The 15,292-nt window shown below is 35.8% G+C and overlaps 1 protein-coding gene across 1 annotated transcript; it reads right to left on the bottom strand.

Annotated features, from left to right (window-relative positions):
* Positions 1–370: 370 nt before the first annotated feature.
* LOC117925639 lies at positions 371–14,394 on the bottom strand. Its single transcript, XM_034844703.1, has 5 exons — positions 14,236–14,394; positions 12,048–12,265; positions 2,315–2,554; positions 1,984–2,135; positions 371–777 (listed from the first exon to the last, which is right to left on the bottom strand). Exons 1-5 carry the CDS (start codon positions 14,305–14,307, stop codon positions 587–589), a joined length of 873 nt encoding a protein of 290 aa, XP_034700594.1. The 5' UTR covers positions 14,308–14,394; the 3' UTR covers positions 371–586.
* Positions 14,395–15,292: the final 898 nt, after the last annotated feature.

The following is a 15,292-nucleotide window of genomic DNA, read 5'->3' as shown; positions in this document are numbered from 1 at the left end:
AAGTTAGAAAACATCAAAATCAACAAAAATAAAATAAAAAATAAAATCTTCATTTTCCATGGATTATTAAAACAACAATCATGAGGGTAAAGGGCGGCGTTACAGACCACCTCCCATAAAAATCACCAAACAACCATAAGGTACCTAGCTCTCTAGCTCTTACAAAAACTTTGCCAAAAATTCTATTCTCCCCCAAGCTAACTTAGCCATCGGAGGGACTTGCTGGACAAAAATCCGGACATGCCTTTTTGCAATACCATGATCCAACAGTTGGGTAATTAAATAATTACTAAATTGATAGTCAGAGTAAATTAAACTTCATCTTTAACCATTCAACACTAATCTTATTAAATTATCATCAGTAACAGTATGAATTGAATGAAGCAAATATTCAAGTGATTGAAAAATATTGCTTTCATTAATACAACATAAGAAAAATAAAAATCTGAGGAAATTTTCCAAAAGAGAGGCAAAATGACGCCTCCATCACATCTTTTTTCTGTCAATTAATCTCCTACAAACCGAACACACCACACTGATAATGAGATTTCTGGAATCTAAGTACTCAGTGAGATATTAGTATGATCTAATCTACATTGTGAAAGCCTGGGAGAAGGGAAGTAATGAAACCAACAACAATCATCTGGATCTCTTTTACAATTCCCCACCAGTGGTTGCCACCATCGCCCCCACCACCTTCTGCAATGTTTTCATTCTCAATTGCCTCATTTCCATCCTCTGCCTGCTGATTTTGATCTGCAGCTCCAGCTTGACCCTCTGCCATTGATAATTACTAACAAAAATTAGTCATAACTAAAACAATTATCTTCCTAGTTCAAACCGCATACAAAATCATTTCAGCATATGATGTAAATGAAGATGGAAGAATGTGGGCATTTGGTCTACACATAGATGATGAAGATTAGCTGAGTCCTATAGCAGAATTTTTTTTGATAGGCAAATGAGAAATAGAATCAAAAGCGTCTAAGAGGAGAGGCACCAAAGTAGACACCAAATATACGGAAGACACCTAATCTGAGCACGAAGAGGTCAAACAACCTATAGCATAATGTGTACCTACATGGATAGAAACATGCAGGTTCTTGAGCACTATGTTTTCTGATATGTTCATTTCTAAAAGATGGTTCTGTTGGGCAGGACTGCATTAGAATATCAAACCACAGAGATTTGGAAAGTCCATCAACTAGTCTAAAAGGGGACCAGGATTTTCATGATCTGGGCAGTTTCTACAAAATAATGGGTGTGCCCACCATAATCATGTGCAACAAAGACAGATGAATGCATGAACAGGAAAGATTAATTTGGTTCAAGTTGAGTCCTTAAATGTACCACAAGGACAAAGGAAGGGTAGAACAAAAAAAAGAAAGAAAAAAGGGGACGGAGAGAACGTGTCAAGGCAGAGGCCCAGGCATGATTGCCAATTATTTATTAGGGGAGATGAAGCTTAGATGGAAGCTTCATGGTGAGAAAATGGGCACATAAGCAGTCAGGAGTAAAGGCTTGTTGAGTTGAATGATGTGTGTTCATTAATGAGGCCCTCATGCTGGTCTGTCAACTTAGGTGCATGTTAAAGTTCCTCCCTGACTGCATATTTGTGTGAAGGAAGCAACTTCCAACACTGGCCATAGGCACAAAAAGTGGGTTATCAAGCATTTTAACCATGGATGCAACTGGTTCAACTTAAGTTGAAATAAAACAGGAAAACCAAATGTCGTCAGATCCTCCTATATGTTACCAAGCAAATTATTTATGCAGGAATATTTGTTCTTGAGTCCATATCTAGCGTGCCTCTATCACAGCTACAAAGATTAGGTGCCTATTGAGATCTCAATTCTCAGATTCAATATTTTCTCTTGCATGAATGAGAATACTAATATGCAAGTAACCAAAATTTGTCTGCAACCAAAAACCATGTTTTGTATATGTTTGGATGTTTAAGGATGTATGAGTAGAAGAAAGTACCTGCCAGGGCAGCATTCTCATTCCCCTGCCTTACAGCAGCAGGGACATTTTCAGCCCTAACAGCCGGCCTTGGCGGTTGTGGGGGCGCAGCAGCCCTCTGCATGCTTTGTGAAAGCCATCGTATAAATGGTGTGAGAGCTCCAGTTTGGTGTCTGCAGCATCCCCATGTGCAGAGTTAAATATTAAAAACCAAATAAATCAGAAGAGCGAACCCTTGAAAGTTTCTTTCCTATCCTTTTTGCTAAAAGGTTGCAGAGTTAAATGGACCACAAATATTGGAAGTTGCAGAACAAGTCTCACATTGAGAAGATTTACAAGTTTGGATACTTACAAGTAGATAAGTGAAGCAAAAAACACAAGGATAACAAGCCTTTGCCTTGAACCATCTTGGTTGAACAAAAAAACTACAGCTATCAGCTTCAGTATAAGCATCACATCAAGCTGAAATGCAATTTGAAATCTCCTCACAGCAACTTGTCTCTGAGGTGCAGGCTGTTGCTGCTGCGGCTGCGGCTGTCCAACCTGACCATGCTCCTCACCCACTGGTCCTCCCTCAGAAGAGCTTGTTCTACTGTTGAAAGAGGCAACATTCAAATGAATAGAAATTTTTGCATAATGCATTTATATATCTACTTGACGAGACATTTATATATCCAATTTGTTGCCCACAAAATTATTTACCATTAGCAGCAGGTGAGTACCAGTGTCTATGCATTGGCAGCAGACTAGTATTCTTTTTTTCTTTCTTTCTTTCTTTCTTTTTTTTTAATTCTGAAAGTGCAATTCATTGATATTATTCTTATTGATTGAGGGGGGTGGCCAGAGTTGTATTAACTGCCTTCAACATTCAAGTAAGCAAAACACTTTCAAGTAATATATGTTTGCATGGATACAGCCCTGAGACATGGATCTAATAGGATGTGAACAGGGTAAGGGTTAGGGTTTGATGTAAAGATTGGATAAGAAATGCCTAGGAGTATATTGAAATGGTTTAGAAAAGAAAGAAAAAAAAAAAGCAACACACTTAAATCTCTTGATTCCCATTGACCATTCACTAACTTAAGATGGATGATAAAGCTATTCTAGTAGACTAGAAAACCTAAGAATACTCAACTCTAACCACTAAATCAACCAAATCCTAACCATCAATTCAAAAATAACAAAAGACACCACAAAATAAATAAAAATACCAAGTCACTTCTGCAATGGCACAAATGATATCACGAGCATAGCATGAACAGTAATCCATTAGGGTAGCACAAACAGTATGTCATTACAGTGACATAAACAGTACCCCTATAGAAACTTGCTACAACAATATTAACAGCACCTAGCAAAAAAACACATCCAAGCACATAGGCCATATACCAACAATGGAAAAATGCAACAATAAGAAGAGAAATGGAAAACGACACCCTCACTTTACAGCCTTTCAATCCTTCTTACATTTTTCCCCACAAAAGACCTCTTCCAACTAAGAAGGACCTCACGAACTAGAGAAGGCAGCACCCATGCAATGCCAGACAAGGATAAAACCAGATGCCATAGAACTCTGGGCTTTGTGTAGTGAAGAGGAATGTGGTTCATTGATTCTGCTGCATCTTTTCATAAATAGCTCCTATTCACCCAATTCCAACCTCTCCTTTGTCATTTTTGTCAACTTAAATATTAACTCTTAATATTCAGATTAAGATTCTAACAAATAACAGTCATGATAAAGCAACTAGAGGATCTCGAAAACTAATAAACTACATTATTTTTTTAGCAAATAGCATGAAGGGACAATCTTGGATTTAGGCTTCCAAAGAAGATGTTTCTTCTATAAGAAAGCCATAACCTCCACATCAAGCAACCCCCCCACAAAAGAACTGACTTGACTTTAGGGCTGGTCCATAGTGCATGCACTCTTTTTCAGTTTGATATATGTATGTCTTAGCATAAGTATACACCTCTTCTCACTATCAAAGAAAGAGTAAGCCTTGGCACATTCATGATGCATGTCTGAATCTCATTTCCCTGTTGCAACTAAAGATCTATTACAGAGCTTAAGTGGCAACAGATTGCACTAAGCTTACCAACAGTCAATATAGACTATAGAGAGCACTTGTCTACCAACCTTCAGCTTTTTTTTAGTAGTACATACAACATATGAGTGCTCTAGGCACGTTGTGGCGAATCTCTTTACTCAGGAATTCTTTTATGTTTTTTTTCCCGCTCTTTTTTATCAGGTTGAGTCATTGTGTTCTAACTCCAAGTCATCTTGTGTGTTGGCTGAGTCAAGTGATTTATATATGAGTCAGGACTGAATCAATGTTGAACCACACGATACTTGATTAGCATCTTGGACTCATCATGGCCGTGACTGAAACAGATACAGTTCAGCGACTTGTATCAGTCTTGGCCTATATCTCAAACCATGAACACCTTCCATCCCCATATGCTTTCTGACACTACAATGCAACAGCAGTACAATTCCCAATGTGACAATGTCTATCACCAAGGAACATACTGTCATCTATGACAGTGGCACAGCGCTAGTCTGAAAACATTTTTCCTCTATTATAGTGATCATGATTGAGCCTAAGAACCACATAAGTTTGCTAAAGAAAGTGGATACATTTTTTTTCCTTTATTTTTATTTTTATTTATTTATTGATAAGTGGATACATTTTTTTCCTTTTGTTCACATCAACTAATCTAGAATCTTATTGCAATCTAATTCGAGCCTGTAATGAAGGAATTTAATGAGGATGGGGAAGATGCATCTTGTGTTGTACCTTAAGTTACTAAATGGAAGAATATGAGGGGCTTTATTGATTGAAGTATTAAGGGGTTGAAAAATAAGAATTTGCTTGAGTGAATAGAGGAAAGCTAGCAAAGTAAAACTAATGAACCTCCATCATAGCACAGAACTTGTCCTTGCAAGATTTCAACTTGGAATTTGCTCAATTTGTGTATCATTCAATCAATGCTCTCCTTAACTTCATGAACTTCAAGAAACTCATTGTGTGCTATGAATAGAGCTTACGCCTTAGGATCGTACTTCGATATCAGACTGTTACAGGACATGTTTACCATGAATAAAGAAATTAGGATTTGGTGTTTCATATAAGATGGACTAGAAATATGTAGAAGGTAGTTGGAGGTATTTCTCGAGTAAAATAAGGATTTGGGGGGATGCTTTGATGTTTTGAAGACAAAATTGGCGTTGGATAGAAAACAGTACACTTTTTTTTTTTGGATCAGAAACAAAAGGTGAATGGTACTGCTGACTAAATTAATGCTAACCATCCATGAAAACCTAACCAAAAGACCAAAAAACTTAATCATGAAGACAGTAGCACAAACCGTACTGCTGCAGCAGCACAAAAAAAAAAAAAAAACTACTGCAGCAGCATTAACCATACAGACCATATGGTACAGAAACTAGGTAATTTTTTTTAACTCTAAATATAAAAAGAGCTAACAATTAAATTTTGACAAATCAGGGTCTTATAATAAAGCAAATAAAGGGCTTAGCCAACCATATATGACATTTTTTTTGGAACCAAAAAGTTTCTTGATTAGAATGGCCGCCCAAAAGTCTAGTCTTGGATATCTAGAGTAAAGTTGTGATCAATAGCAAACTGTGGTTCCCACATCAAAGTTCTACAGGTGCTCCCATTGGGAATGGGAATGGGAATTTGGCACAACTTTATGACCCCAAATGCAAGAATGGGAAAAATGGGATACCTGTTCTTTGAATGGTCTGGTTAGAGATAAATGTGGGATTTTCAAGGACAGATTCAAATCTCTGTTGTTACCATGGCACAACATTTTCTTCCTATAAAAAAAAAAAACATTTTCTCTCCTCATTCTGGGCCTCAGCCTCTAGCATTCCAGCAGATTACAGTCTTCTTGTACAGCTGTAAATTAGTTAGGGCATTTCTCCTTTTAGGGCTCTTCGTGTACAACTGTAAATTAGTTATTAGGAGATTTGAATTGCTTTGAATTACCATGTATATCATGAATCATCCTTCTTAGAATAGAGGAGATATACATGCTGGTGTATCTCTTGATTTTTTGTGAATAAGAATAATTCAGAATTTCACATGGTATCCAAGCCAACTCTAGGTTTTCGGTGTGCTTGGTGAAAACTCGAAGTGCCACCTGTCCTTATTTGATTTTTTTGATGTGTTTTGATTCATTGGTCTTCATTTCTGTGTTTGATTCCTCACCTTTTGTTGCAAATTTCTTTTTTATTTGTTTCGTCTGCATTCATTAATACTATCATATCTGAAATTTCAGACCATAATCCTGCCACCAACTCTACTAAGGCGATATTTGAAGCGTCATTGAGCCAAACCATGGGGGAACCACAGAACCTCCAAGCTACTTACCGCCTTTCTAAGAAGAATTATCTTCAATGGTCCAAGTTGGTGTGAACCTTCCTAAAAGGCAGAGGAAAATTGAACCATTTAATCGGCTTAGAACCAAAGCTCAAAGATCCAAAATTTCAAAGTTGGGATGAAGAGGATTCCATGATCATGTCTTGGTTATGGAATTCAATGACTCTTGAAATTTGCAAAACATGAATGTTTTTACAATGGCTAGGGAGATTTGGGAAGCCATCCAACAAACCTATTCAAAGGTACGAGATTTGGCTCAAATTTTCGAAACCAAGGTGAAAATTTTGGCCACAAAACAAGGAACCAGATCTGTAACTGAATATGCCAAGATCATGAAGCATTTATGGCCACAAATTGACTACTACCAGAACACTCAAATGAAATGCAGTAAAGATGCAATAATGCTTAAAAAAATTGTAGAAAGGGAATGAATTTTTGAATTTCTTGTTGAACTCAATGTGGTGTTTGATCAAGTGAGTCCAAGTTCTAGGAAAAGAGGAACTTCAATCCATGAATGAAGTCAATTCCATCATTTGTGCTGAAGAAAGTTGGAGAGGTGTGACACTCAAAACCATCTTCTATTGATGGTTTTGCCATAGTTGCCGCAAAGCAAACAAATTCAGCACAAATCTTGTGGGAGAAACTAGGTGTTTTGATGGGTCAAAGAATTCTAATCGTGAAGAAGTTTGGTGTACCTACTACAAGAAGCCTTGACACACCAAAGAGAAGTGTTGGAAACTTCATGGAAAACCTCAGAACCTGAATTGGAATGGGGATATAAAGCATGACAGCAACACAATCAAGCAAGTATGGAAAATTGTGAAGGAGGCCTGCAAGAAAAACCTAGTTTCAGCAACAAAGAATTTGGAGAACTAATCAAGGAAGAGATAGGAAGGATGAGAATTTTTTTGGGTACGCTTTATAAGCAGTTGGGTATGTGCTCTTTGGCGCAAATAGGTAAGTCTTCTGTTTCTCATACTTTAAGGGCCTCAGATTTGTCCTTAGCTGACTTTTAGGTCATTGGTTTAGGAGCCATAGACTGCATGGCCCACTCCCCTCATTGTTTCTCTTCATACAATCCTTGCCCCAGTAACAAAAAAATTTCTATTTCTGATGGCTCCTTTACCACGGTTGCTAATCAAGGAAAAATTCATCTCACCCAGTCCATTGTTCTACAAGATGTGTTATATGTAACTAAATTTTTGGTTAACCTTGCATTGATCAATAAATTAACCAAAGAACTAAATTGTTGTGAAAACTTTTTCCAAAATTATTAAGTATTTCAGGACTAAGCGACAAGGAAGAGGATTAAGTGTGCTAGGGCCAAGGACGGGCTTTACTACCTTGAAACAATCAGTGGGCGTGTTAGCAAAAAAACCAATCTCCTCTATCCTTCTTGACCGAAACTATACCTTCTAATAAAGGGCAACTTTGGCTTCATCACCTTCATCTTAGGCATCCCTCATCTAGAGTTCTTCAAACAATGTTTCTTTGTTATTTAAATCAGTGGATGTAAACAGCTTCCATTGTGACATTTGTCACTAAGCATCAACATGTTTCGTTTCCCTTGAGTAACACAAAAATTCTTTTCATTTACTTAAGTGCATAGTGATATTTGGGGTCTGTGTTGAGTTCTGAATGTTTTTTATGTTAAATGGTTTGTGTCATTCATTGATGATTGTACAAAGGGTAACATGGATTTTCTTATTAAAACAAAAGTCTGAAGTGAGCAATATATTCCCCGTCTTTCATGTTAAAAATCAATTTGGGGTTTGTATAAAAAGGGTTAGAACTGATAATGCAAGGGACTACTTCAATCAAGTCTTGTCCCTATACTTCGAAAAATAGGGGAAAATTCATGAGTCATCCTATGTTGATACGCCCTAATAAAACAGAGTTGTTGAAAGGAAAAAAGTCGTCTTCTTAGTGTTACTCAAGCACTATTGTTCCAAAAACAAGTACCAAAATCTTATTAGGGGGGAAGTTGTTTTAACTGCTGCCCATTTAATAAACCAGGTCTCATCTAAAGTCTTAGGATTCAAAAGTCTCATGGAAGTGTTACCCCTTCCTAATTGCCATACCTCTTATAAATTGAGTGTGAAGGTTTTTAGGTGTGTGGCATTTGTTCACATGCATGCACATAACCGTGAGAAATTAGATCCAAGGGCATTGAGATGTGTCTTCGTGGGGTTATTCACCTACACAAAAGGGTTATGGATGCTATCACCCTACTTCTAGAAAGTTATATGGATAGAATCTTTGCAGAAATAGAAAATTATTTTTCAAATTCGTATCTTCGGGGGGGGGACATTACCTTCAAAAGATATAGATCCCTCATCACCATGGCTTGACCTTTCTATGTTGCTCATGAATTTTGTCCCTTTAAGACTTGATCTTGCCCTGTTGTCATTGACAATTCTTTCCATAATTTTCCAAATGAGCTCGAATTAGACCCATCTTCAAAAAACAATGAACCCGATGCTACAAAACCATTGCAAGTTTACTCAAGGAGAAGTGCAACTGCCATTAAACCCGCACCTACTCAAGAGTCTAACGAGGTCAGGTAATAGCCCCATCTCTCCTAGCACTTCAATTGTTAAAAATGATCTTAATTTACCCATTGCCATAAGGAGAGGTATAGACAATGCACTCAACATCCATTGGCATTATTTGCGTAATGTGTCATTAGATAACTTCCCCCAGTCCCACAAAAGTTTTCTCACTCATTACACCATAAGGCACTTCACAATGAGAATTGGAGACAATCCATAAGGGTTGAGATAGAAGCCTTAGAGAAAAATAAAACATGGGAAATAATGGAGCTACCTAAGGAGAAGAAACCAGTTAGGTGTAAATGGGTATATATAGTCAAGTATAAAATTGATGCGCCCCTAAAAAGATGTAAGGCTAGATTGGTAGCTAAAGACTACACATAAACCTATGGGATTGATTACCAAGAAACCTTTGCTCCTACAGCTAAGATGAATACCATGAGGGTATCATTGGCGACTAATTTTGGTTAGAGCTCGAAACAATTAGATGTAAAAAATGCATTTTTTTCATAGGGACTTTGAAGAAGAGATCTATATAGAAATTCCTCCAGGTTTTGGCAAAAGCCTTAGTAGAAATAAGGTGTGCAAATTAAAGAATATGGTTTCAAACAATCTCCAAGCACATGGTTTGAGAGATTTTCTAAAGCGATGATCGTAATGAAATACAAATAAAGTCAAAGTGATCATACTTTGTTCATCAAGCATTCGGCTTTAGGGAGAGTCACAACTTTGTTGGTGTATATGGATAATATCATTGTTACCAATAATGATCTTAGAGAAAAGGAGGCTCTTTGGCAGTGTTTAGCTAGAGAATTTGAGGTTAAAGAGCTTGGTAGATTGATGTATTTCCTAGGAATCAAAGTTGGCTCAGTCCAAGTAGGGTATCTCTCTTTTACAACAGAAATATGTGATTGATCTTCTCAAAGAAACTAGGAATCTTGGATGTAAGCCAATGGACACCCCCATAGAACCAAACCACAAATTAAGAGAGGCTTTGGAGGATGAGACTATAGATTGTGGCATGCACCAACAACTAGTGGATAGATTCATTTACATAGCACATACTAGACCGGACTTTGCATATGTTGTGAGCATTGTCGGTTAGTTTATACACACTCCCAAAGACTCAACTTCAAGCTATCTATCGGATCATACACTACCTTAAAGGAACTTCCAGTAAAGGGTTATTTTTCAAATGAGGTACAGAGTTATGCTTGGAAGCCTACACGGATGCAAATTATGTTGGACCAATTTTAGATAGAAGATCAACTTTGGGGTACTGCACTTTTCTTGGAGGAAATCTAGTCACTTAGCAGAGTAAAAAGCAAACAATGGTTGCAAGATCAAGTGCCAAAGCAGATTCCGGATGATCTTAAAATCAAGTGGACACAACCTATAAGACTCTATTGTGTCAATAAGTTTGCAATCAACATCACTCATAATTTGGTACAACATAACTGAACAAAGCATATGGAGGTAGATCGACATTTCATAAAGGAGAAGCTTGATAATGGTCTCATTTACACTCCATATATTAAGACACAGGACTAACTTGTAGATGTTCCATCTAAAGGGCTGACTAATACCATGTTTCAAGAGATTATTAGCAAGTTGGGAATGAAAAATCTCTATTCACTAGCTGAAGGGGGAGTTTTGAAAGTTCAAGTCCTATAATTTAGCATTTTTCTCCTTTTAAGACTCTTCTTGTACAACTCTGAATTAGGATTTTTCTCCTTTCAAGACTCTTTGTATACAACTATAAATTAGTTAGGATTTCTCCTTTTAGGATTCTTTGTGTACAACTGTAAATTAGTTACTAGGAGATTTGAATTGATTTGAATTACCATGTATATCATGAATTATCCTTCCTAGAATAGAGGAGGCTAGATATATATTATGTGTATCTCTTGAATTCTTGTGAATAAGAACAATTCAAAATTTCACAAGTGTTAAGAGTGCATGATATGATTTGGGCTCAAATCCTAAAGTTCAAGCTTTTAGGAAAATTGGTAGTTCAATATGGTATCAAAGTCTCATTTGGTGCAAGGTCATGTATTTGAACCACACTACCGTATATTTATATCTCCAATTTAGTAAGTAAGCCCAAAAAAGGCTGATTGTTTTTTTTCCTATAGGCTTGTGTGTCTCTCCACATGTGAATATGGGGCCGCATGTGAGGGAGGGTGTAGAGTACATGATATATACTATGGGTCCAAATCCTACAAGCTTAAGCTTTTAGGAAAACTAGTAATTCAATAGCATGTTCTTTTAGTAGAACAATTTTGGGAGGTTTGCTAGTGGTGGAAAAACCCCAGTGGCTTTCCTCAAGCTTAATTTTGCAAGCAATCCACAACTTCCTAGGATTTGAGATGTCTTTAGATGATCACGTGGTTAGAGGCATCTCCAAGAGGAGACATTAGCCATTAAGCCTAACATTCTTGCATTTTTGAAAGGCTAAACTCTTACAAGAAAATCAAACTATAATATCTTGAGATTCATCTTAGTTCAGGTATCTCATGAGAAGCAAGACCATGGAAATTGGGCTCCTGGGTTTGCAAAATTCATTAATTTGGCTCAAGCTTTGAGTTGCTTGTACTCCTGTATCCTCGTACTGCAAAACCACCATGGATGGTTTGGCCAAACAAGTGTCCTTTGTGGGAGATTCTTTGCCATGAGTTGTTTCTTTCTATTGTTGCATTTATCTTTCCTTGCAATTGTTTTGTTGTGATGTTGTCAGCATCTCAGACAGACAAATCATTTTTTTTATGCTATTATCTCATTTTAACAGAATTAAGTGGTTCTTTCCCATATTTAAAAAAAAAAAATACTCATTTCCAACCTCAACTTGTGTTAGCCAAATGTGCTTTATAGTTAAGATACAAACATAATGTATGACAGAGAGCAGGTAAACTATTAACAGATCCTGGGAGGTGGAAAAATATTTTAAAAGAATTATTAAAAATAAATAAAAACCATTCTTAAAAGCAGAAGAAATGAGAATCATAGGATAGATATAAGGATCCTGCAAATGTACCCTCAATTTGGGTATGTTGTCAATAAAGCAAAATAATAAGTCAAGCATTTTAGCCTCCAAACATTTGGATGCAGCAACAGAAATACTTACGTGGGTATGTTGTATGTAAGAGGAATAAGAGCATTGGATGGAAGTCCAGAAATGGGTCCCATTAAAGGGGGAACAGGAACAGCATAAATGCCTGCACCACGATTCACCTGTTCCTGATTCTGCAGAGAGATTAACCCAGGAACAAGTGCAGGGTACATGATGGGAAACATCTGAATGTTGCCATTTGGAGAAACTGGGAAGCCAGAGAATGTTGGTATCTGACAAAACGAAGCCATTATGTGATTAAGAAAGAATCAGAAACAAAAATGCTGACATAAAAATTAACATAAACATGTACACATACAAGATTCTTTGCTTTGTATTTTAAAATCATATGTTGCCTTTTCAGTTTTATTTAAATCTTTAGTAATAGAAACTTCAGGATAGAAATCAACAATTTCAATCTGATTCTTCCTTCTTCCCATAGCAGAGTAAAAAAGGCAAAGGCATATATAAGAAATTTAGTATCAACTTGAAGATGGAAAAGAAAATGAAGGGTGCTCAATGAGCACACAAATAAGCCACTTTAACATTTTGTAAGTGTCTATATCATATTGAGCTGAATCCAGATTTCTAAAAGCAAAACCTGAAGAAGTAATGGAAAACAGGGTTTTGGAAGTTTTTTTTTTCCATTTTTTGCCAGAAGCTGGGAAAAGCCACAGTTTAGATTGAGTTGCTATTCTTTCTGAATGGAAATTCAGCCACTAATGGCCAACAGTGAACACACAATATCACATTTTTCCTAAAAGCAAACCAATCAAATAGCTTCTTTAAGGTTGGAAGCTATAAGTTTTTTGTTGTTGAGATGATCAGTCACAAGAGAGTCCAATATAAAAGTATGCAGCTGATTCCCCGATGGTACAAGGTGACACAAACATAGCTTTACTTACCCTGTTGGATAAATTCATATCACTCCAAACCCAAAGTAATTTGGAGATGAGGTACTTTATGGGCAACCAAGAGAATAACTTATTCCACCAGTAATCTAGAATATCTTATATTTAGTAATTGTACTAGAAAACATCCTACTTTTACTACAAGGCTACAACTGGAGGAGGTACACTCAAACTGTTCCTATCAGTCTGAGGATTTACTAATCTATCTCTAAGGCAGCCTAATAATCCAATTTTGTCAAAAGCATGTAGGATTTCATTTTTTCAAAGATCAAAATTTTTCATTTGTTAGGGATGGAGTTTCCAATCTTATATATATATTTAATTAAAACAGAAATTATTCATAGTTTTTTTACATGTGTCCTTATCCCCAAGAGTGAGGACATTTTATTCCCTATGAATCTTGTATAAGGCTCTTTGACCCCAGAGTTCAAAGTATCCAACATTCATGCAATTCACAGGTTCATTAAGAAAAATCAATGATTTTAATACATGGGAATTGGACATTCACTCCTTTTCTTCCTTTGTGATTCAGTGAACTATCCCAAATGTGCCCTCCTCTTTTCTCAGTCTAAATAGAGAATGGGATTGGGTGACAAAGGACATTAAAGCATCAAAATGAGAAGGATCACTAAGACATATATCATGCCTAAATCTAACGAGTTTTATGGTAGTTAATGTGTTAAATTCTTTACAGCACCTAGGTGATCACAGGAGCTTTCCTACCTGCATCCCTAGTCACATGTAAAGATAGATTGTAAGTGCTCAATAAAGAGTGACAATGTGCCTATAACCAATATCTAATGATACAGAAAATAAGATACCATTAGAGGGGGTTCAACTTAAGTTTTATTCAGACATCACCCACCAAACTATTTAGATGAAAAATTATCAGAAAAAAAAATAATAATAATAATCAGTCCCAACAGCCCAAATCTTCAGGTCACAAATTCACCAGCCATTGAGTCCCAGCTGCCAAAAAATTTCATAAATTTAAAACAAAATTACCAAATCTCAGCCAAATTTCTGAATTCTTAAAATCCGTAAACAACCCAATGAACAAAAAAATCCGAAAATTTACAGCTGAGACCTAACTGAATTCCCAAGATTTGTCAAACCCCGCCTTTTCACGTAAAAATCCAGCACAAATCCAATCCACCCATCCAAATCGAACCTAAATTTCCCAAATTACAAAAAATACCCAAAAAAAAAAACGCACCGACGTTGCCCAAATTAAAAGCCCTAATTACCGAATATAAAGTGAAACAATGAGAGGTAGCTGAATTGAATGAAACCTGAAACTGCTTGAGAGGATCCTCAGGGGATTTCTGGGATGAAGACTGTGAGGCCGATGATTCTTCCGCCATTGGAGGAGATATTCTTCTTCTTCTTCTTCTTCACTCCCTCTCCCTCTCCCTCTCTCTCTCTCTCTCTCTCGCTCTCTGGTTGATTCCTGTGAATAATTTCTTCGTTTTCTTCCTCTGCTTTTTCGCTCCAAGCTGACTGACGTGCATTTTTCTTTAATCACCAATAGGGTGACGCCACGTCTGCATTTCCTCCATTGTCGAGAAATAAAGGAAGCTTATTATTATTAATGACTAATATAGACATTTCTTTTTCTCCATTTTCTACCTTATAAAATTATTATTTTTTTAAAAAAAAATTGATGATTAAAACTAATTAACAAATTTTCTCTTAGAACCCGTCACAAATATTTTTTTATATTAAAAAAGATATATTAAAAGAACGACTCAAGATATACAATACTCGTAACACCCACCTAAAATAATTGCAAATACATTTATCACTTAAATTTTATTTACATTTTTTTTATATTCATTTTTGTAATAATTGAACAAATTCTTACACCTATTACTATTTTAAATTCTTTTAAAAAAAAATGATAAATTCTTACCTCTATTACAATTATGAATTTTTTTATAAACTCGTTTTTTTTTATGAGCTTAATTATAAAATAGATTTATTACAACAATATTATTTGAAATAACCGTTTGCTTTATTTTTGGTTATCACTTGAACTAATGTTTTCAAGATATTTCACTAAAATACAAACATAAGAAAGATTAAGATAGGGAAAAGTAGGTATTTGATTCACAAATACGAAAACATATGAAAAAAACAAAAACAAAAAAACCCCAATTTTTTAAAATCAATATTATTTTCATTTATTTAAAAATATTTTGAAATATATATCATTTTTAATGAGTCATATAATTATTTCATAAAATACTGTAAATATTTTCCTTTCTTTTAGATATGTTATTATTATTTTTATTATTATTATTATTATTTGAGTTTTTTTTCTCCATAAACAAACACCTTATAGGAAAA

This window comes from Vitis riparia, chromosome 11 (genome assembly GCF_004353265.1).
Source record: "Vitis riparia cultivar Riparia Gloire de Montpellier isolate 1030 chromosome 11, EGFV_Vit.rip_1.0, whole genome shotgun sequence".
Taxonomy (NCBI): Eukaryota; Viridiplantae; Streptophyta; class Magnoliopsida; order Vitales; family Vitaceae; genus Vitis; species Vitis riparia.
Note: the sequence above shows the minus strand (reverse complement) of the source record. Positions and strands in the feature narration are given on the sequence as shown.